Source organism: Tenrec ecaudatus, chromosome 10, assembly GCF_050624435.1.
Source record: "Tenrec ecaudatus isolate mTenEca1 chromosome 10, mTenEca1.hap1, whole genome shotgun sequence".
Taxonomy (NCBI): Eukaryota; Metazoa; Chordata; class Mammalia; order Afrosoricida; family Tenrecidae; genus Tenrec; species Tenrec ecaudatus.
Window position 1 is genome coordinate 74,547,931 of NC_134539.1, and position 22,452 is coordinate 74,570,382.

General features: G+C 51.7%; 1 protein-coding gene across 1 annotated transcript in view; it reads right to left on the bottom strand.

Moving 5' to 3' along the window:
• The window catches only part of CFAP77 (cilia and flagella associated protein 77), a 172,306-nt gene that overhangs the window by 77,914 nt on the left and 71,940 nt on the right, over positions 1–22,452 (bottom strand). Inside the window, exons 2-3 of the mRNA XM_075559552.1 lie at positions 7,335–7,434; positions 6,581–6,809 (exon numbers count right to left, since the gene is read on the bottom strand). Of these exons, the coding sequence (XP_075415667.1) occupies positions 6,581–6,809; positions 7,335–7,434 (329 nt within the window). The remainder of the gene's footprint in view (positions 1–6,580; positions 6,810–7,334; positions 7,435–22,452) is intronic.

A 22,452-nucleotide genomic window follows, 5' to 3' on the forward strand; every position in this document is an offset into this window, starting at 1 on the left:
ATTATTTATTCAAAGCCGGAGGTCTCCCTCCCCACCTTCCAGCTGGCCCCAAGTCAGAAATGGAGTGTGGCAGGGGGGCGGGGCACTGCAGGTTCCAAGATGGAGCGAGGGATCGCGTTGCACCAGCAGCCTTGTCTCAAAGATGGCACTGGGTACACAGCTCCCAAGCCGGGTGCTGGTGGAGCCCTGGGCACCCAGCATTGGCCAGGAGCAAGAGCTGCCGCCCAGTTCGACCACACGCACCCAGCTCCCTCCCATCCCCCACTGGTCTGACTCGACAAGGCTGGCCCAATTAGGAGCAGTAACAATTAAGATGCGCCGGGGGCATAGGAACATTTGCAAGCACTTAGTCGGATGCATCAATAATTAAGCACTTGTTTAATCGTTACATTCCTGGCCTCCAGACGACGTCTCTCTTCACGGACTTGGGTCGCAGCGTGCTGAGGTCTAGGTTATGGCCTTAGAAGCTGGGGCTGAGAATGACTTCTCCGCTGGCTGGAACGCTGAGATTCGACAGTCGAGGAAAAGGGTCGGGCTGTTTCCACCTCCTGCCCTGAGAAGACGGGCCTGGTCGCACCGTGGGCTGAGTTCGTCTCTCCACGGCAGCAAGATGAGACGTTCGACTCCTGCAGAGTTCTAGTCTTGGAAACCATGGGGGGCAGTTCCACTCTGTCCCACGGGGTCATTGGCAGTCAGAAATGACTCCGTGGCAGGGAGTTCAGCTTTTGAGGATTTTTTTTTCTTTTTTTAATCCCATAGGTGTAATCTGCAAAACTGGCCAGCTGGAACCAGGTACACACCCGTGCTCTGCAGCCCCATGGCTTCGGGCTGGACCTTCACCCTCCTTGTCCTGTGAACTGAGCGGAAGGTTACCTGCCTTGTAGGACTGATAGAAACATGACCAATTGCATTTGCAAAATGCCTAGTGGTAAGGGGCCTTGGGGCACCGTGGTTAAGAGGCGGGCTGCTGGCAATAAGTCGATGGTTCAAATCCACCAGCGGCTCTGAGGGAAAAAGACATGGGAGGCCTCGGAAACCCTCGGGGCGGTTGGAACTCTGTTCTCTGGGTCACTGTGAGTCTGTGTCTCTGGATTTGGGGTATGCTTGGTCGGTTGGTATTGTTAGTGATAGGCGTCTCTGGGAGACACCAACTGGGAGGCACTAGGCTACCAGCGGAAATGCCGGTGCTTCTAACGCACCCAGAGGCAGCTCAGGAAAGGCCGGATGATCTGCTTCCACCTTGAAAACCCTGGACGGCACACTTGAGAGGTCACCGCAGCCGTAGGAGCCTACTGACCAGAGCAGGAACAGAAGAACCAGGCAGTGTGAGAAGCTGGCGCCACCTGGGGGCCGTGATAAACAGGAAACAGCAAGTTGTGTGACTTGTCGGAAAGGGACACTGCCTCTTGGCCCAGGCCCCAGTCCAGTCCCAGGGCAGACCCACATTGCCCGGGCTTCTGATTTAAGAGAAGCAGGAAACCTAGGATCTTATAGGGGATCTTCTGTCTTGTGCATGTGGCAACTCATTCACATTTATAATTTATTCTTTTAATCTCTATGTGGGCCACACACACACACCTCTCTGGGTAGGCATGGCCGTGGCCGTAGACCACAGGTCTGCACAGGCTCCATTTTCCAGATATTGTTTAGACCTCTCCTTCCTTTAAGAAATAGAGATTGTGTAAAAGGTGGCTGCTAAGGAATGGGTCTGGTCCCATACCTGTAAAGGAATAGCCACAGTACTAAACGGGCCAGTATTTTTTTAACAGTTCTTCTGCGGTTACGCGGGGAAGCCGAGAGGCGTGTGGGCTGAAATATATCCTTACAAGTGAGTGATGGCCTGTAACACACTGGTGTGGATTGGGGACTAAATCTACTAACTGGAAAGGAACCAATGGGATAATTTTACATTCAGGCCCAAATCCCATCTGCCATGGAGGGGTTGGAAAAGTGGGTGGGGGGACAGGGTGGAAAAGAGAGGGGGCTGCCTCCTCATATTCAATTTATTTTTTTCATTGCAAATGACAGAAAGGGCAAGAGACTTGATGGCGAGGGGCAGGCAGGGAGGTCAAGCGTAGGGGCTAGTAGTTTGGAATTTAACTCAGATAGTGGTTACAATTCGTCAACCTGTTACCTTCCCTAGCTTACCAAGAAAATCCAAACTCACTGCCATCGATCAATTCTGACTCATAGCGACCCTAGTTTAGAGTGAACTTTAGAAGCATTTCATCTGAAGTGGGCTTTTATTTCAAAGTTTTATCATGGTCAAATAAGAAATTGAAAAGAAAAAAAAAGCCCAATCCCCACATTGCTAGAGTAGATTCTGAATCATGGTAGCTCTGTGGACCACAGATCACCTGGCCTTTCTACCGCAGTACTGCCAGAGGAGTTCAAGGGGCCAACTTTTTGATTGGTGCCCAAACGCAGACTGATGTGTCACCCGGTCTTCTACCTTCCCGGTAAAAGACATCTGGCCCTAAATTTCCCATTGTAGTCGCTTTTCTTTCTTTTATTTTTTTAAATCATTTTATTGGGGGCGCATACAACTCTTATCACAATCCATAAGACATCAATTGTGTAAAGCACATTTGCACATCCGTTGCCCTCATCATTCTCAAAACATTTGCTCCCCACTGAAGCCCCTGGCATCAGCTCCTCATTTTTTTGTAATCACTTTTCAGTGTATACTTCAGAAGTGTTGGTGGCAGCCACCAGGCTTGGTTTCCACCAAGAGACTTTATTTTTAACACACTCATGATCGTAAAGGAATGGGATTCTTGTCTGCTTGTTGGACCAAAGCACCCCAATTCCTTGGTAATTGGGTGTAATCAGATCACATTTGTTTTTAAGCATGCTTTCTAGAGTTAAAAGAAAAGAAGAAGAGAAACACAAAAGGACCCTCCGGCATGTAAAAGGCAGTGGTTAAGGACTGGGCTGTGCTCCCATACCTGTAAAGGAATCGCTGCATTACTGAGCGGGCAGTTATTTTTAACTGTTCTGCGGTTAGGCGGGGAAGCCGGGAGGGGTGTGCTGGGCAGGGTGGGCATCTCAATGAAAGCTTTTCCAGCAGCCATTTAACCTCCACTTATGAAGAAATAAAGCGAAATTGATGCTGATTTGGGCCTGCTTTGGGGGACATTTCTGTTTCATGAAAGCCCTTTTTGCTTGCAATTTGCTGAGCTGCCCTGTCACATCCGAACAGGCTGCCGCTGATCAAGATAAAGCTTTATGGCCACGATATTTGCCGCTAACAGCAACCTAATGCAGCATTTTCATTTTTGTGCAATTAATGTTAATGTCTGCTACGAAAATTGTCATTAAATACCATTTTAAAATCCATTCAATTTGCATATGCAAAGCCCACTTACCATCACAGCGGATACAGTGGGTACTTCATCACACCCCTTCCCTGGAATTGTAGCTACTGGGTTTTACAGCAATGGGAAGCTTTCTACCGAAAGCGAGATTACAATCGATGGTCTTTCGAAGCCCAGCTGACGATAAGTGATGGAATGGGAAACCCGAGCCCAGGACCAGAAATTGTAAGGGTTCACGCTGTGCCCCAGGACCAAGGCGGCAAAGCACGGAGCACATAGCACTGGACAGGGTGCTGGCCAGCCTGGCGCTAGCCGCAGCACGACTGATCACTCGCTGTGTGACCTTGGGGGAGTCTCTCCACCCCTCTGGACTTCTTTTTCCTCCTGTTTCAAATAGCAGCTTGGAATCATGCAGTCCCTAATGCTGGTGTATTCTAACATCATACACATATTAAATTTAATCTATATCAATATATTATAAATACAAACATAGATCCTAATACATACAGACTTATGTATAAAATCTCATCTGCTGGAAAGTCTATTAGATTAAGAATCGGAGTTAATCCCTGCCATGAAGAAGTTGCATGACTTTAAGAGGCCAACGAATCCCTCCGGCCTCAGCTTTCCCTGGCAGGAAATGGGGACAATATGCCTGGATACCTTCCTGATGGGACTGCAGTGAAAATCAATGACATGGTGAAGAGAGGCATGTGCCGAGACTCACAGGATGCTGGAGTCCGAGGCGGGAGGTACGGGGGGAAAGCGATGTGGAGAGTTGGGGAGGAGGCTTGGACTAGCACCCCTGGGTGACTCCTGGCCTAGAATTCTTTCCACACCACCATGCTGTTTTGGAGAGCCTTGGTGACCCAGCTGGTGCCCGGCTGGGGTTCGGCTCTCCCACTCCATGAAGGCTCTGTCTGAATCGGACAGGGAGGTCGCAGGGCTGAGGGGCTGCAGAGTCGGGGGCGAGGACCTGGGGCATGATTACACGGGTGGGAAGGGTGGTGTCCACAGATCAGCTCGTCCAGCCCTGAAGTGACAGTCCCATGTGTGTCCAGATTCTAAGGACCAGTGACCAGAAATGCATCTCCGCTGAGGGAGAAGAAGATGTGTGTAGTCTCTGAGGCGGTGGGAGGTGGTAAAGCTAAGCCAGGAGGTGGTTCCGAGGTGAGCTTTGCGTGGCGTGGGGAAATGCTCAGAACAAGAGGGGTGGAGGCAGACACGTGAGCCCCGCCTGGCCAATCCGTGTGTTTCAAACACTCGCGTCACCGTGACCAGTTCAGGGGGATGTATTGACACGACCCAAGAGGTCCGGAAGAATCTCAGAGCCATCCTGCAATTCCTAGCCTTTCTCCGCTGCAGTCAGTCTTAGGACAGCAGAGTGGAACTGGGATTGGCCATTTTGGTCACAGGTGGGGAAAGACTGTGAGAGAAGAGAACACGGGCATGAGAGCGGAGCTGAATTTTGATCACAGGCACGCGACGGTTATAGAATGTCCTCGTTATCCCTGAACCAATCACTGGGAATAAACCAAACCCAACCAAGCTCCCGCCATGGAGTCGACACTGACTCGCAGCGACCCTATGGGACAGAGGAGAACCGCCCCCGTGGAGTTTCCAAAACGGTCACTTTCTACAGAAGTAGAAAGCCCTTCTCTCTCCCTCGGAATGGCTCATGCAGGTCGCAGCCCAACATAACAACTCTGCTTTCGAGGCTCCCTAATCGCCGGGACTGGAGTTTGTGAACGACCTTGACAGGTCAAACCCAGGTTGTCACACGGCTGTCTCTGAGCGGGGCAAAGAGCCCAGGGGAATCCGGTGCCCTGGCTGGCCAGTCCTAGGCCACCTGCCGACGCCCAGGGTCTGGGTTGAAATAGGCCTAAGCAATCCGCATGGGCTGATGGTGGGAAACCAGTAGAAACCAGGGTCTGGCCCCAGAGGGAGAACGAACAGATATTGGGCAGAGAGAAATGGCAGACAGGATAAAGTGCCTAACAGCATCAAGCTGTTACAGAGAGCTGTCCAGGGAGAAACAGAATGTTATCTGTGTTTTAGGGAAATCAGAGCCCTAATGGCACCTGTGGTCATGCGCTGAGTTGCTAACATCAAGGTCAGCAGTTCGATATCACCAGTTCGGAGCCAGATGGACAGGGCTTTCTATTCCAGTACAGAGTGACCGTCTCAGAAACCCACAGGGGCAGGTCTACCCTGTCCTTTAGGGTTGCTCTGAGCTGGCATCGACTCTGTGGCAGTGAGTTGGGGTTGGGTTTTAGAAACCTAACGTTGGCAGCCGCCATGTGGAAGATGATCTGAGAGAAGACCAATCTGAAAGCAAGGGGCAGAGCCCACTGGCTACTGCAGAGGTCAGGCCGGGGAAGGCGAGGGCACTGAGTGGAAAGGACAAGGCTCCACGAGTCCTTTTATGGGAGTGCCCGGCTGCCTGTGTGGTCCTGTGTGGACTGAGAGTCCCCGTTAGCATGAAAGAACTGGGTGAAGCCCCACGCTCGTCAGATCCTTGCTGTAAAACTCTTAATATCAGCGTGCCCGTGGAGCAACTGGAACGCGCTACAAACCAGCCAAGTCAGGGGTGACAGTGGGCAGAAGCGCAGTCATTCTCAGGAGGCACATGGGTTGTGAGATACATGTTTTATCTCTGGGTGGTGGTCACGCAAACATTTCCATGGGTACAAGGCAGCTGAATCCTTAAGGCTGGTGTGCTTTACTAGGGACAAGTTATATCGCAATCAAGCAACGTTAAGTTTATAGTACTTGACTACCAAACCCCTCAACCGAATCCCAGTTGTCCTTCTAGGGTTTCAGCACTCGTAACAGCGACATATATTGTGCACCGCCATGTCCCAGGCCCTGCGTGCGGTACGTACATCCCACGACCTCCCGCAATCCTCCACAGCCGGTGCTGCATGACCCTGGGATACAGCCGCACAAACAGGGGCACGGATCCCGCAGCGGGTCGGGGGTCTGCGGCCAGGTTTGAGTCTCCCTTGTGGTCTCACTGGGATGCTGTGGCACTGGGGTGAGCCACCAGGCTTGCAGTATGCTCACCAGGGCCATGAACCCCCTGAGGGCAGAGCCAGACCGAGGCTGGCTCTGAAATCTGCTGAATGAGAGACAGTGGGTGGCCTGCCCACATCCCTATGGCAAGTCCTCACCAGGCGAGCCTTTAGCTCAGCAGCATCGACCATCCACTCCCCCTTGTCCTCCGAGATTGTCCCCCGAGTCACTCAGGGCCAGCGCCTTACCGTTGCATGACCCCGAACGTCATGTCTGGAGGCAGAGCGGGAGGCTCCTTCCTCGTGCGCCGGTCCTCCTGGTCGCTGATGCGGATGTCATTGAGCCGGCGGTAGAGGAGATTCTCCCGGGTTGTTACCAGGCCGGCTTTCACAGCTCCCCGGTTCATCGCAATGTAATTCCGGGTCAGCTCGGTGGGGCAGGTGGGCTGCTGCTTGAACACATTCCAGTGTCCAAGAGCTGGGAGCAGGAGGGACAGCGTCAGTCTGGAAGAAAGGCTGCCCAGCATCTGACTGAGTAGAAATGGGGCAAGCAGTGGAACTGGGTCTCTTTCCCTGCCCCTTCTCGCCGTGCCCACCTGCGGTGCCTCTGGGAAGGGTGGCAGCCTCAAGGGGAGGAACCAGGATCCCAAGGGTTCTAGAAAGTGCTTCCATGTCCTACAGGGAGCTGGGTTCATTTGACCCTTGGCCTCTGTTGGGCTAAGAGCGCGGGGCACCATGGTCCTGTCCCCAAAGGCAGGTTCCGTCCCACTGGCCTTTGCGAGAGCTCAGGTCACGATCCTGTTTGGTCCCCCCTCAAACACCGCTCCCCTCCCGAGTTGTCCTACCCTCTGCCCCGGCCTGGGGCTTCCCCCAGGCTTGTGCTTTCCGGCCGGCTCCTGGGTCCTTCCCCTGGCTGGTGGCCGGAAGAACTCTGTGGGGCAGACAGACCCACCCTCCCGGAAAGCCCTCAAGCCTGTATAAGCTCCCAACCAGGGTCTCTCACCTGCAGGCACCCCTCCATCTGTCCCTCGGATGTAGAGTCCATAATTAAAATCGATCCCGGGCAGACTACAGCTTCTTTCTCGGGGCTTGCCAAGCTCAGCCTGTTGGGGGATGGAGAGAGAGATGAGCAGTGAGGTATCAGAGAAACCATGTGATTCAGCAGTGGAGGGGGTGGGGGCCTGGGCCTGTTCTGTCCCAGGCCCTCTGCCCCTGATCTTCAGGGAGTCACAGGATGTGGGCCACATAGGCCTCCTTTGTTGGGCCAGGCGAGAACCACACCAAACTCACCGCCATCAAGTCAGTGCTGACGCATAGCGACCCCCTGTAGGTTTCTGGGGCTGTGAGTGTTTCCAGGAGTAGAAAGCCCAATCTCTCTCCCACAGAGCTGCTGATGGTTTCAAACTGCCAACCATGCAGATTACAGCCCAACGCATAACCACTACCCACGGGGCTCTTGGGCGAGACACACACCCACTGAAAAGCCAGCTGCCACCCATTCCAATTGGATTCTGCTCATGGGGAAGTCCCTTTCTCCTTGAATCTTCAACTCACAGCGGGGATCAGGCAAGGATGCCTCTACCACCTGCGTGGCAGCTAGACAACTATTCTGACTCTCGGGGTTTCGGGTGAGCTCCTTGCCGCGATCCCTCAGAGGTATTGGTATGAGCAAAACCACCCCTTCCTTCAACAACCACGTCATCGCTACAAGTTGCCGTTCTGCGGGAGAAAGACAGGGCTTTCTACTCCCACAAAGAGTTACAATCTCAGAAACCCCCAGGTGGAGTTCTGCCCTGTCTTATAGGGTCACTATGAGTTGGCGTTGACTCAATGGCAGGGAGTTCTTTTTTAACGATTTTTTAGAGACTTGGAAGTTGAGACCTGCAGCGGCAGAGTAATGATTGCTGGTTGGTAGATGGGGGCTGGGATTGATCTGCAGGTGTGCGTGGCTGCCAGGCTGGAGCTCCGATGATGGCCCTCTGCCCTTTGGGGTAGTGGCCCCCTGGGTGCACAAACCCTGTCCTGGGGCAGCTCTCAGGCCCTCTCCCTCATCAGAACTCCAGTCACCACCACCCGCCGCCCGCCAATTCTCTGCCCTATTCATTTGGGACTTAGAACTTAAAAAAAAATCATTTTATTGGGGGCTCATACAACTCTTATCACAATCCATACATACATCAATTGTATAAAGCACATTTGTTCATTCATTGCCCTCATCATTCTCAAAACATTTGCTTTCCACTTAAGCTCCTGGTATCAACTCCTCATTTTCCACCTCCCTCCAAGCTCCCCCCTCCCTCATAAACCCCTGATAATTTATAAATTATTTTGTCATATCTTGCCCTGTCTGACGTCTCCCTTCCCCCACTTTTCTGTTGTCCGTCCCCCAGGGGAGGAGGTTATATATAGATCCCTGTAATCGGTTTCCCCTTTCCACCTCACCCTCCCTTCACCCTCCCGGTATCACCACTCTCACCACTGGTCCTGAAGGGATCATCGGCCCTGGATTCCCTGTGTTTCCAGTTCCTATCTGTACCAGTGTACATGCTCTGGTCTAGCTGGATTTGTAAGGTAATAATGGGATTGTGACAGTGGGTGGGGAGGAAGCATTTAGGAACTAGAGGAAAGTTGTATGTTTCATCATTGCCACATTGCACCCTGACTGGCTCATCTCAAAGGGGATGTGGGACTTAGAACTTAAGTGACCATCTTCCTTAAGATGATCTCTTCCTCTCAGAAGCCTTCCCAGGTGGCCTGCAGTTCAGATAGGCCTCCTTGTTCTACAAACCACAGCACCCCAGGCCTCCCCTTTAAAAGGACAGGGCAGGACATGCCACGACATGGCTCAACCTAAAAACATGATGACAAGGTACAGTCGCCAGGGGCACATAGTGTCTGATTCCATGTAGATGAAATGTCCACATGAAGCACCTCCATGGCAGCATGTGGATTCAGTGGCTGCCTGGGGCTAGTGTTGGGGTGGGGCACAGGACTTCTTTGGAGGGGCTGACGATTGCTACACTCGATGGCGGTGATGGTGACAGTCCTGTAACTATTGCAGGGCACTGAGTTGTACCCATTAAGTGGGGGAGCTGTACAGCGTGTGAATGCTGATCACACACAGCAGTGTAGTATGGTCAGGTCATTAACTGCATGACGATTTGTTGGATAAATGTCTCCCTGCAGGCAGTGACCAGTCTTGATTTTCACTCTTTTCCTCAGGATGGCTGCGAGTCAGGTTTGGCTGGGTTTTGGTTTCTTTCCAGAGGATTCCCGGTGGCATAGTGGTTACCCATTGCACTTGTAACCATGTGGTTATCAGTTCAAAGCCACCAGCTGCGCCTTGGGAGAAAGGCAGGGCTCTCTCCTCCCGTAAAAAGTTACAGTCTCGGAAACCCACAAGGGACAGTGCTACCCTGTCCTCTAGGGCTGCTCTGAATCAGAATCGACCCCAGGCAGTGAGGGTTTTGTTTTCCCTCCCGGGTCGAGTGTGGCATGCTGTTGGTGTGAGGTGCTGCAAGTCCATGTCCATTCAAAGCCACCCCGTGAGCAGAGAGCTGCCCAGAGGGTTTCCCTAAAGAAAAACAAGCCCTGCCTCAAGTTGCTGCAGGCTCATGGTGATCCTACAGCACAGGGTAGAACTGCCCCTGTGGTTTCCGAGAGTGTAACTCTTTACGAGAGTAGAAAGCCCATCTTTCTCCCATAAAGTGGCTGGTGGTTTCGAACTGCTACTAGATGCTCATTTTTATGGGAGCAGATCACCAAGTCTTCTCCCACAGGGTTGCTGGTGGGTTTGAACAGCCAGAGCCTCAGGTAGTAGCCAAACAGGTGACTATGGGGCCATCAACACTCCTTCGACGGCAGACGTCCTCTGCCATCGAGTCTATTCTGACTCACAGTGACTGCAAATCTTTATGGGAACAGAAAGCCTCATCTTCCTCCCATGGAGCAGTCGGTGGGTTTAAACCACCAACCTTGTGGCTCTCTGCAGACACTTCACTCGTTGCAGCACCGTGGCCACTTTCAGTGCAGCAGAGAGGCTGATAAACAGGTGGGACAAGTAAATGAACGAAGTGCCTTTTTGCAGGCGCCACGGCTTCTTTTCTGCCCGGTGACTGGTCACCTTCCTTCCTCCAGAGCAAGGGGTCCTGAGTCCCAGGTGGGTGCTGCGCATCTCTGCCGGGACGATTTGTTTTGAATTCTTTACACACCACACACCATGAGCCGCCCACAGAGCTCCAGCCTCTCATTTGTTTATGAAAACGATGCAGTCTCTCTAGCGACCGCTGGGGAAGTTAATTAAAATGTGACTTCTGCAGGAGAGACCCCGCCTCCTTCAGGGCAGGTGCAGGTGGGCAGACTTCCAGCTGGCAGAAGGACCACCAATTCAGGAGCTGGCGAGTGGGGGAGCAGGCAGATACCTCCATCTTCGCATTGTTGTGTGTGTGTGTGTGTGTGTTTTCATGTGGATTGCCTGGGATTCAATAACCACCCAAACACATTGAAGCCTTTGGCTGCAAAACTCCTTCCACAGGTATTTAGTCTGTGTTCACACTGCCCCACGCCCTGTGCTGGGAGCTGTCAGGTGAACACAGAGGCACAAAGTCCCTGCCCTAATGAAGTTCACGGCCTTGGAAACAGGGCAGTTACTACAGAACAGCAGTCCAGTGCACCCGGAGGTGTGATGGGAGAAGCAGAGAACGCCTTTGAGTCCACAGAGGGAGATAAGATGATCTAAAATCGCTTACCAGACAGCTACCTGGCAAAGGACTTATCCATAATATATAAAGAGCTGCTTCAGGTCAATAAGAAAAGGCAGACTGGGACAGGCACTATGTTAAGGGGGTATTTACATGGCTAATACCCAGATGCCAATGTGTTTCATCTCTGAGACATGCAAACTGAAAGTTCAAAGATCTTGGAGAAGATGTGAAATGGCCAATACACTCATGTGCTTGGTGGAAGTGTGAACTGGTACAATCACCTTGGAAGATGGTTTAGCATCATCTATCAAAGCTGAACCCTGGTTCGCAGTGGTTACAAATGGGCTGTGATCTGCAGGGTCAGCAGTTTGAAACCACTAGCCCCTCGTTGGGAGAAAGACGGAGCCTTCTACTCTCATAAAGAGTTACCGTCTCAGAGACTCATAGGGGCACCTGTGTGTCCTCTAGAGAGTCTCTGTGAGTCCTTATCAACTTGATGGCAGTGAGTGTGTTTCTGGTTTTTTTAGTTTATTAAAAATGAACGCATGCCTAACCTTGACCCAACAGCTCCCTCTGAACACCACCAGCAGTTCAATTTATGACAGCCAAAGTCAGAAGCAGCCCATGTGGCCACTACACACAGATAACTGAGTTGTGGCACAGTCACTAGCGCAGTGTTCCCAACCCAGGGGGACTGCACCCCTTAAAGAACTTGTGGCACAAAACAATAATCATTTATAAATTATCAAGGCTTCATGGGTAGGGGGTAGGAGGGAGGGGACAAAATGAGGAGCTGATATCAAGGGCTCAAGCAGAAAGCAAATGTTTTGAGAATGATGATGGCAACAAATGTACAAATGTGCTTGACACAATGGATGGATGGATGGATGGATGGATGGATGGATGGATGGATGGATGGATGGATGAATGGATTGTGATGAGTTGTATGAGTCCCCATACAATCAAATGATTTAACAAACAAACACAGATTTTATACAAAAAGAACATTTGGCAATCTGAGTTACTGTCTTGAACGCCACAGGGGCAGTTCCACCCTGTCCTGTGGGGTCACTATGAGTTGGATTCAACTCAACAGCTGTGAGTTTGGCTTTCCTGGCTTGGCGTCACCTGGTTGTCACAGTAGTGAGGAGGTGCTCATGGCATCTAGTGAGCAGAGTTAGCGCGTCCCTCGATAACAAAGACTGCGCCACACAACGTCAAGAGTACAAGGTGGGGAAACCACAGCAATGAGAACGAACAGATGACAAAGCCTACAACAACACAGACGGTTCCCACACAAAGTGTGCAGTGTGAGCAGCCAGGCACCCAAGGGTACATGCTACTCCACCCAGATAAAGTTCAAACGGGAGAAGAATTAATCTATGGTTTTAGCAGTGAAGAGTGTCAATACCCTTGGCACAGAGGATGAGTAGGCAGCTGAGGGAGGCCAAGGAAGCTTCAGGGGTGTTTCTTGACCTGATATTGGTGCCCTTAACTCCCTGAAGTCCTGCCTCTTCCCACCTGTAGAGTCCATTCAACTGCAAAAGCAGCTACCCACCCTTCCCTACTACACATGAGAAATGAGCAATGAGTTCCCTGTGTGTGCACAGGAGATCCAACTTCATGCAAGAACCACATAAACACAGGCCCACAGGCAAAAGGTCAGCACCAGCTTTGCTTTCTCGGACTATGTTTCTGAGATGGAGCCTGGTGGTGCGTTGGGTGATGTGTCGGGCTGCAAACCACAGGGTTGGCACTTGAAACCAGCAGCCATTCTGTGGGAGAAAGATGAGGCTTTCTACTCCCCTACAGGTTTACAGTCTGAGAGCTTTTTATAAAGGACATTAATATCTGTTCATGTCTCTATTCAGTGTTTTCTCCTCAGAAATAATACATGTTAATAGTAAGCCATTACACATTTAGAATCCTTTGTTATGCGGCAAAACTAACCCATTCACAATGTCTAGTAACTGAGAACCAGATCTCCGAATACCCTCCTGTATGTTTTGTGAGATAGTGGAGGACTTTGTGGATTGGTGTCGGACATGTGGGTTAATGTTGGACTTGTGGGCTTGGGCAGCACTGGGTTGGGATGTTTTCTTGATGCGCACTTGCCCTTTATATAAAAGTCTCTCTTATACATGAGTTTCTGAGGATTTGTTTCTTTAATGTACCCAGACTAACACGCCCTCCCATACTCTATTCATCCCAAGTCATGTTGATTTCAACTCCTCATTCCCTCCCTGGAGGGAATCGCAGACGTAAAGAAAGGAACAAGCAGAAGAGTAACTATTTACTGCGCATGCCCTGCCGCAGTCACATGTTATGCTCTGGAGCCTCACCAACCACAAACCTGTAGCGATCCACTCTGACTCATAGCAACGCAACATTGTGCGTATCACAGTAGAACTGAACGCCGTAGGATTTTCAGTGGTGATTTTTTTTTCCAGGACTAAATCATCAGGCATCTCTGGTTATATTTGAACTAAGAATCTTTTGAGTAGAAGCCAAGTGTGTTAACCATTTGTGTCACCCAAGACTTCCTTTCGCTGCCCCACTTACTGAGCACTTAAGTGCTGGCCACGTGCCCAGAGCTTGTGCTCTTTTCTCCTGACTCTGCCAACCCCACTGGAAGCGGTTCCCATTTCAGAGATGGGAAAACAGAAGCTTAGAGAGGCTAGCACTTGCCTGAAGCCACTTGCCCCAGATCCCATACATTGTGAGCGGGAGAGCTGGGGTTCCAACTTGGCTCTCTCAGGTAGCACACCCCTTGGCTAACCCACCATGGTCACCTGCAGCAGTCTCAACGATGGCTTCCCAAAATCCATGCCTCCCCAGACTGGTGAATGTTAATATGGTGAGTGTGGCCTCATTTCGGCAAGGATCTTGAGAAGAGGGTGGCTCCTGGATGCAGTCACCGCAAACCCAAATCAAACTCATTATCATTGCGTCCATTCCGACTCACAGAGACCTGCAGGGCAGCGTAGACCTGCCCCTGTGGGTTCCTGAGACTGGACTCTTCACAGACTCTTGTGCAATCACAGTAGTCTTTTAAGAGACGGACGGCGATTACACACCAAGGATTTGCCATGCGAACACAGAGATAACCGAAGAAAAAAAAGAGAGGCAGAAACTGGAATGATGCTACCACAAGCCAAGGAACACCTGGAGCCTCCAGAGGCTGGGAGAGACCGGGAAGGAGGCTTTCCTAGAACCTTCCAGAGGGGGGTGGCCCTACCCTCACCTTGAATTCAGATGTGCAGTGTCCAGAGAGAGTACATCGACACACTCTGACGCTTTCTGTTGTGAACGGGTGAAGGTCTTCAGAAGAGATCATCAGTTTTACAGCCACCTCCTCACGCCCCTTGTGTCTCGTCTCCTGGCTGGCAGTCCCTCAAGGTCACATCTCCGACCCCACCACATGCCCGGGCTTCCTGTGTCCGTGCCTCCTTCCTTCCTACCCTTTCTGAATCTTGCCTCTGGGTAAATGGTGTCCTTTAGAGTTCAAATGGTTGGTTCATCGGAGTGTATGCACCTCACCAGTCTGATCGTTTAGGGAGCACCCAGGGGTGAGTTCGGTTCCAGGACCTCAGGGTTCCCCCAGTCAGCCTGGCCTTTTCCTGGGAGGCTGAGGAGTCAAACTCCATGGTTTTAGCCACGAAGTCTGTTGTGCTTCGTGAATATGCCCTTTGACTCTCACAACAACCTGAAGGGCAGGCCATGCCATTCTCCTGTACAGGGAAACTGAGGCTGCGAAAGCAAAGAGGTGGTTGAGTCCCCTTTAGCCTCAGACTCCTTGCATTTCCCATTTCCTAAGGCTGAATTCTAAAACAGCTCTCTCTGTCACACACACACACACACACACACACGCACACACACACACACCCCGCCCCCCCCCCAAGATCTTGTAAGCGTAGCATGCTGGAGAATTGTAAGGTATTGGAAGCAATTCAGACACAGCCCACCAGCCTGCCCCCCTTGTCATCATCATGTTAGAATCAAGAGGCAAATGTAGGCGAGAACGCTGGGCTCCGGGCTTCTGACCACCCCGCCCTCCTCAGCCGCCTTCAGACTGCCTTTTTGTGTGAGTTTCCTCTGTCACAAAGTGGCTTGGCTGGAATACAGCTCTGGGTGACAGCTGTCCCCATCAGCAGACAGCTTCATTAAACCTCATTAAGATGTCATCCCTCTCTGTCTTATTTCCCATCTCTCAGTTCTAATTAAAACCATCTCTCTCCCCGTCCCAGGGGGGTCCTGGGATTCTCCGGGCCCCTCCTGTATGCCGGCTCCCTCTGCTCCCCCACAGGAAGGGCCAGGCTGGGCAGGCAGCCTCCAGGCCGGCAAGTAGTTTCCTAGCTGGGAGTTCCAGCAGGATGCTGCCAGAGGAGTGGGGGCCTTGTTCTGAAGTCACCGGGGAGTGCGGTGGGGGTGTGTTCAGGAATAAAAGACTAATCTTGGGGGCTCCCCAAAGCCTCTTTTATAAAAGACAAGTGTTTTTTAAAGGGTGGAGGTGGAGGGGGCAGGGTAGCCCTTACAACCCAGATTCTAATGATTTCTTATCCAATCTACATTTTTTTTAAAGTAGCTCTCCTTCCCACTAAAGACGTGAGACCAGATGAAATCAGTTGGCCTTATTGCTCAGCGGGCCAAGGGTGATTTCCAAAATGGCGGCATTTCCCATCAGGAAGCCTTCCTTCCTGGTCAGCAAACTCCTCACGCGTTCGCTCCTCCACTGTCTGGCGACCACACAGTGTAACTCCTTCACCGCAAGCCCAGCGTCTAAACTAAATAAACGTTTGTTCGACCGCTCACTTCCCTGCATCCTATGCAAGCACCGCTACCGGAAATCCCACAGTTATCACCTGGTAGTTATTAAATAAATATCTGTATGTCGCCTTAACAGCGCATACATATGCACACGCATACCACTGCGCTTGCGGGCGGGTAGATCATTATTATAAAACAACTTAAGATCCTTGAATGAATAGCACAATATAAATGCAAATTGTGAGCATTATTAGCATAGAGGATATTTATTTATTTCCATAATGAGACCCTCAGATAAACAATCATGTAAAATAAGGTGCATTATGCATCAAAAGGGCTCAGGCATCGGCTCAGAAGCCAAATTCTTTGAAGCGTGTGCAGTGTCTGAGTGGCAGCTGAACAGTGCCCAGAGATACAGAAAAGCCACACATGAGGAGGCCACGTCCATGTATGATCAAAGACATACAACATCATGTCAGGTTAGGGAAACGAAAACTAAAACCTCACCAGATCCAAAATTGTATATGTGCAACTATTACAACTATGCTTAAAAAATGCATTGGGGGGAGCAGATCTTTATTTCTATGACTCTATCCTGGAAGGAAAAGACAAGCAGCTGGCCCCTCCCTGAGCGACCTCCAGTGTGGGGCAGAACTGTGCTCCACAGGGCTGTCAAGGCTGTGACCTCTCAGTCCATCGCCAGGCCTCTCTTCGGATGGATGTACCTCTGGGGGGTTTGAACTGCCAACCTCTCGGTTAGTCATCGAGTGCTTAATGTTTGCGCCATCAAGGACACACACGCACACACACAAGGGCCAAAAAGCAGAGTTCAAGTTGTAAATAAACGGTTGACGGTTTTGTTTTTTTTCTTTTCTTTTATTTAAAAAGTTACCTAGCAGGTTCTCCTAGGTCATCGCAACTCCGCAGCCAGGGCCAGGTAGCCGCTGCCACAGGCGGGAGATGGTGACGAAGACGAGGCCGCTGGCCCCCGGTGGCAGTTGGCCTTTCCTGTGTGACATCCGGCAAGTCATTTCACTTGTCTAGGCACCCCCCCACCCCCGTCTCCTCGCCCAGAAAAGCTTCCCGGGGCTGGGTAGGGTGCCCAGTCATCAGGGACTCTCCCTACTGCTGTCGTTGTTAGGAGAGCAGCCCTCCTGTCCAAGAAGGGCACGTGTCCAAGGCCGTTGTGCCTGACCGGCACCCCACTTGGCCCTTACCTGGTTCCCCCAGCCCTGGCCTCCACCCGTCTGCCCGGGTCCTCCCTCCCCCCGGGGCAGCCGGGCCTCCCTTCACGCCACCAGGACTGTTACTGCAGCTGATGTATGGCCCTTACTGTGTGAGGCGGTCATGGTGACAGGGCCCGGCGCTCCTTCCCCTCCCCCTCGACAGCTTGAAATCAGGTCCTTCATTTGCATTTACATGATCTCGCTGTGCAGCTTATGAGATCGAGAGATTTATTTGCTACTTAGCTTGATGTTTGATTACACTGGGAGAAGGCGGCGAGCAGCAAAGTGCATGGATGCATCCGCTCGGAGCCCGCGGCCTCTGGGGGCCGGTAACTCAACAGCAGGTTCAGGTGGATGAGGGCAAAACGCGCAGCGTTTGGAAGAAGGCAAGTGGGAGGAGGTTGGGAGCACCGAACACCGTGATTTGGATTTAAAACGACAACCACAATAAAAACCGGCTCAGTGTCATCTGAGATTATAAGCAAACCCTAGTCACTTCTGTGAGATAGCTCACGGGCCTGGGGAAGGAACACCCACAAATGTGTTCTCTCATGTGCAAATGCCGAAGCACCCCAAAGCGATGGTGTGTCTGCTTCCGGGTGGTGCAGACAGTGAATGTTCTCGGCTGTTACTTGAAAGACGGGAAGTGGGAGTTGGCGCAGGAGTGCCGTGGAAGAAAGGCCTGGTGACCTACTTAAAACTAACAACAAGGTCCTCCCCTGAACATCTGATGGGGCGCAGCTCTATTCTGATCCACTCAGCTTGTCCCAGGAACCTGAAATTTGGGATTCCAAGTAGCACTGACAATGGCCCACTGGGTGGCCTTGACCTGGTCACTGAACTACCTGTACCCCACGTTCTGGATCTGTACAGTGGGGGAAGTGACAGGCTATGACTACTGAGCATAAAGGAGGCCGTGCTTGTAAAGCCCTTGGCACGACGGCAGACGGAGCTAGGGCCCCAAGGACAGTAGCTGTTTTGTACTCATATGGCAGTGTGTCAGTCTGGGGAGACTAGAGAAACAAGTCCATGGACACACATATGTATATAAGAAAAAGTTTTATATACAAGAGGAACTGAACATTGAGAAAACATCCCGATCCAATCCAGTCCAAGACCATAGTCTGACATTAGCCCATATGTCCGATACCAATCTATAAAGTCCTCTTCAGACTCACGAAACACATGCAATGAAGCCAAATGCAGGATGATCACAAGCCAGTGGGTAGAAAGTCTTTGGATCCAGTGGTGTTGTAAGCATCTCAGTGCTGGCAGGGGTCTCTCTGTGGCTTCTCCAGCTTCAGAGGTCTGGTTGCGTCCATGTGACTTGTCTTTGGCAATGTCTCCCAGGAAGTGGCAGAGAGTGTGAGTGTCTCCAACTTCCAAGAAGGAATTACCAGATTCCCCAGAATTCTCAGGAGAAGGCCATGCCCACACAGAGGTCTCATTGGCTGTCTCCAGATTGACAGCCTAGCCTCCACCCTACACTCTTAATTCTTAAACTGACACCAGATTAGGGGACAGCAGGCAGACGCTCTCCTGAAGCGGTGCAAGGGTCCCCAAACGTCCTGCCTGGGAGAAATTGCTCGTCACTTCCTTGGCAGCACTGTCACTGGTCTGCTTGTGTCAGCCACAGGGTGGGGCTCGTTCTCGCCAACCAGACGGCCGCCCAGCTCTGTCTGCGCTGAAGGAAGTCTGTCTGCGTCCAGCCGTCAGGAGTGGAGATGGGCCCTCACTCCACACCCCGCCGCCTTCCAGATGCAAACAGAAGTCACGTGGCACGCGCTTAGGGCACAGAGTGTCGGGGTTAAAGGCAGGAGCTTGAGGCCAAGTCGCAATCTGGCTCCTCGACTCTCTGTGTGACCTGAAGCAAGTTACTTAACCTCGGTGTCTCAGCTTCCGTACCCCTAAAATGGACATAAGGAGAGTCCCCAACTTGCAGGGTTTAAGATCACAGTAGCATCCCTAGAAGGTTCTCTGGTAACACTAGCTGGTGGTCACTATTAGACCCCTCCACTGTTTGAACGGCCAGTCACGGTCTCCATTCCTGCAGGGAACAGACCATAAAATGACAGTGTCCCCAGTTGCAGCCAGGTTTGCCATCCAAATGATCTGGGACGCTCCTCTCTCTCTTTTAAGGACGGGAAAGAAAAGACAAGTAAAGAACGCAGCTTTGTTGCCAGACAATAGGACGCAGTGTGGATTATGGGGAGGTGAATATAGAATGGGGGCGGGGGAAGGGGGAGTCAGGGCTCGGCCTAGAATTGTGACAGTTCTTCCCACCGCGGTCCCAATGTTTCCCTGTGGGTAGGAAAGGCCCTGTGCAAGCTGGCGTCAGCACGCCCTTTGGGGAAATTTCCGCGTTCCATGGAATACTTGCTCTAAGTCTTTGGAGCCCAAAGCTAGGGGAACTTGGTGGACTCTGCTCAACATCAGGTCTCTTCTTGGCCTCGTGGGTTGTACTCTCCGCCCGCGGTGGAGGGGAGGGGGGAGACAGAAGGAGGACTGGGCTGTGAGTGTGTATACCTGGGCACTCGTCTGCCTTCTCCTCCCTGTGCCCCAGGTCTGTACCAGGGACCCCTAGACAGGATGGGCAGCCTTCCTCCCAAGTGGCACAGTGGCTCATGGCTCTGAGAGGAGCGCAGGGTACCACAGGTGGAGGGCAAGGAGAAAGGCGATGGAGAAGCCCAGGTGATCTCTTGGGAACCTGCATTGTGTAGAAGAGGAGGGGGAAATCCATGTGAGATTTCTTCTAAAAAGTGGGGTCTCTGGCTTTAAGAAAATACAGAGACTCACTCAATTGGGCACTCTGAGAGGTCCCCTGAAACTTCCATGTGGTGTAGACCACTGGGATTTCAAGCTGGCCTCAGCTACGCCTTCACAGTGCAACTGAGCAGCCTCCCTGCCCTCCTCGGGCCTCAGCTTCTCATCCTTTGTGACACAGGGCTCCCTCTGCCCCACCACCTCGCCGTAGAGGGACAAGATGGAAAGCAGACAGTTGCGGGTCCCCTCATTCTCCAAAGTGACATTATTTTAGTAAAAGAGAGAAGCCCCTTGGAGTCAGCTCTGATATGGTGTCCACCAACGAAAGTAATCCCTTTCTGAACTGCTTAGAAGTCAAAGCATCCCCTCCACTGAGGTGGGGCTGATGGCATAGACAGGACCCACACCTGCATTTGCTCATTTGGTCATTCTGCCGCCAGGGGTCAAAATCAGAGGACCACAGAGCAAGTAGATTTAGAAAGAGGCTCCCTCCTTAAAAAGAAAAGAAAAGTAAACACACACACACAGAAAACAGAAAGAATGAAAAATAGCAGAGAGTGATCTGTGTACTTTTCACAACTTAAAACAGAAATCAAAGGAAAGCTGAACTGTTTTAAGTTTGACAGCTGCAGGGACCATTCTGTTTGGTTGCTCTATGTATGTTTTCATTTTCTTTATAGATTCATTGAAAATCGCATCATGTAATAGACAAGCGAAATGTTCGGTGCCCGCCCCCCCCCCACACACACCCATAAACCCTTGTTCCTTCCTGAGAACAGATGAAAACGCAGCGCCTGCGACTTTTGTTTTGATGTATATTTCATAATAGCTCATTGATTGTAAGTTTTACTTCCATGTCAATAAAGACGAGGCATTGTAAAAAATGAGATGGAGTTTAACACAAAACGGCAGCCAATCTGCCGGCGGGTGGGCGCGGCAGACGGTGGCAGTTTTGAGGGCGTGGCTCTGAAAATGTACAAGGATGGGCCCAGCAGGTAGCTGGGAGGCGGGAGGCCCTGGTCCAACTCTCCCCTCTCCTTACCATCTGTAGGGCAGTTCTATGGCTGGTTCTGGGCTGACATTCTCTTTCAGTGGGCTTGGTACCTCACGGCGCCCGAAGGTCAACCACAATCTAGCTGGGGGGAGCCCCAAGTAATGCGGGGTGAGCATCTCAGCTTTCCCATTCTCTCCCCATCTTCTGCCTTTCTCCTGTAGTCTCTGCTGCAAGCCATGGGCTTACTTTTAGCCCCTTGAACTTGGCAAGCTCCTTCCCGCCTCAGTCTTCCTCATCCTTGTAGCACCCTGGGTTGCCCTAACTCCCAGATGAGACATCATCCCCTTGGGGAAGGCCTCTGCCGCCTTGCTCAGACACCCAGGAGCGCAATCTCACGTTGTTCTTCCTAGACGCTCCACGGCATCATGGAATGACCGTTCGGATGGCGGTTTCTGGAACTTCTTGCTCACTGCATGCTGGTTGCATGAGTCTGCCACTTTTACCATGCTAGTCCTTGTGTTTGGCACATAGTAGGTCTGAAGGACACATTTCTGGACTGTGTGTGTGGCTGAGAGTCACCTCAGTGTGTGGTGCAGAGTCTGTGCTCTGGAAGCTCCTGGAAGAAGCCCTCCTCCCAAGCCTGAGCCACCTCCACACAGCAGGGCTTCTGGAACAGGGTCTGCGACCTGTTCCCAGCTTCTCTGGAGTGTGAAACTGCAAGGGCAAAAAGTGCAAACGGTCCAGAACTACCTCATTTGGGGTCCTGTGGGGTGAGGGAAGGGAAGGCTGGAATTTCTGGGCCCCCATAGGAACACCAGAACTGGGAAGCTCCCTACCTTGTGACGAGGACAGGCAGCAGGAGTCAGGAGGAGTGGGAGGCTGGAGACCAGCAGCTAGGGCCAGTCCTGGAGGATAGCCTCAGTGTTCCCGGCTACAAACGGAGGGAGCTGAGCCCGCTGATCTCTGGGCCATTCTCTCTCCTGGAGTCGAAGTCCATGTCGACTGCTTCCTAGGCTCAGGAAAGGAAGCTGGCAAAGACTGCTAGATCTGGGCTCAAATGTTCACACTCTCCCTGGATAACTTTAGACACCATGCAAGTCTGTCTCTGGATGCCATCCAATCTGTAGGCGGGGGTCAGATTTCTAGAAGATGGTTTTCATTGTCTCCCACCTGGTAGACCTCACTCAGTATTTGGAATGAACAGTTGTCATTATTAGAAAGAGTTGAGCGCCCTCTTCCGCCTTCAATGGCAATACCTGTTCCTGAGGACCCACTCATGCCCAACTGCCCACACACACACATAAACCCGCCATGGTTTATCCAGCACAGCCCACTGCGCCGGGCAGACCATCCCTGGGACTGCAGGAAGTCCTCGAGATACTGAACTGCACCACCTACCACCAGTGGAAAGTCTTTGAAAAATGTGATCATGAAGACCCTTGGGCCTATGAGGTCTTCCAACCCCCCTCCCAGCTCCCCAATGGCCAGCCCTGTCTACATCTACAACTGAAATCTGGATGAGGCTCAGCTCTGTGGATGGGAGGAGGGACTTAAATGACGGAGGATGGGGGGACGATTTGCTGTCCCTTGGAGAATGTTCTGGGGTTAAGGACACGCACTGGGGGTGAGGGGCTGGACTGTAGCTGATTGAATGGTAGGCTTCTTAGA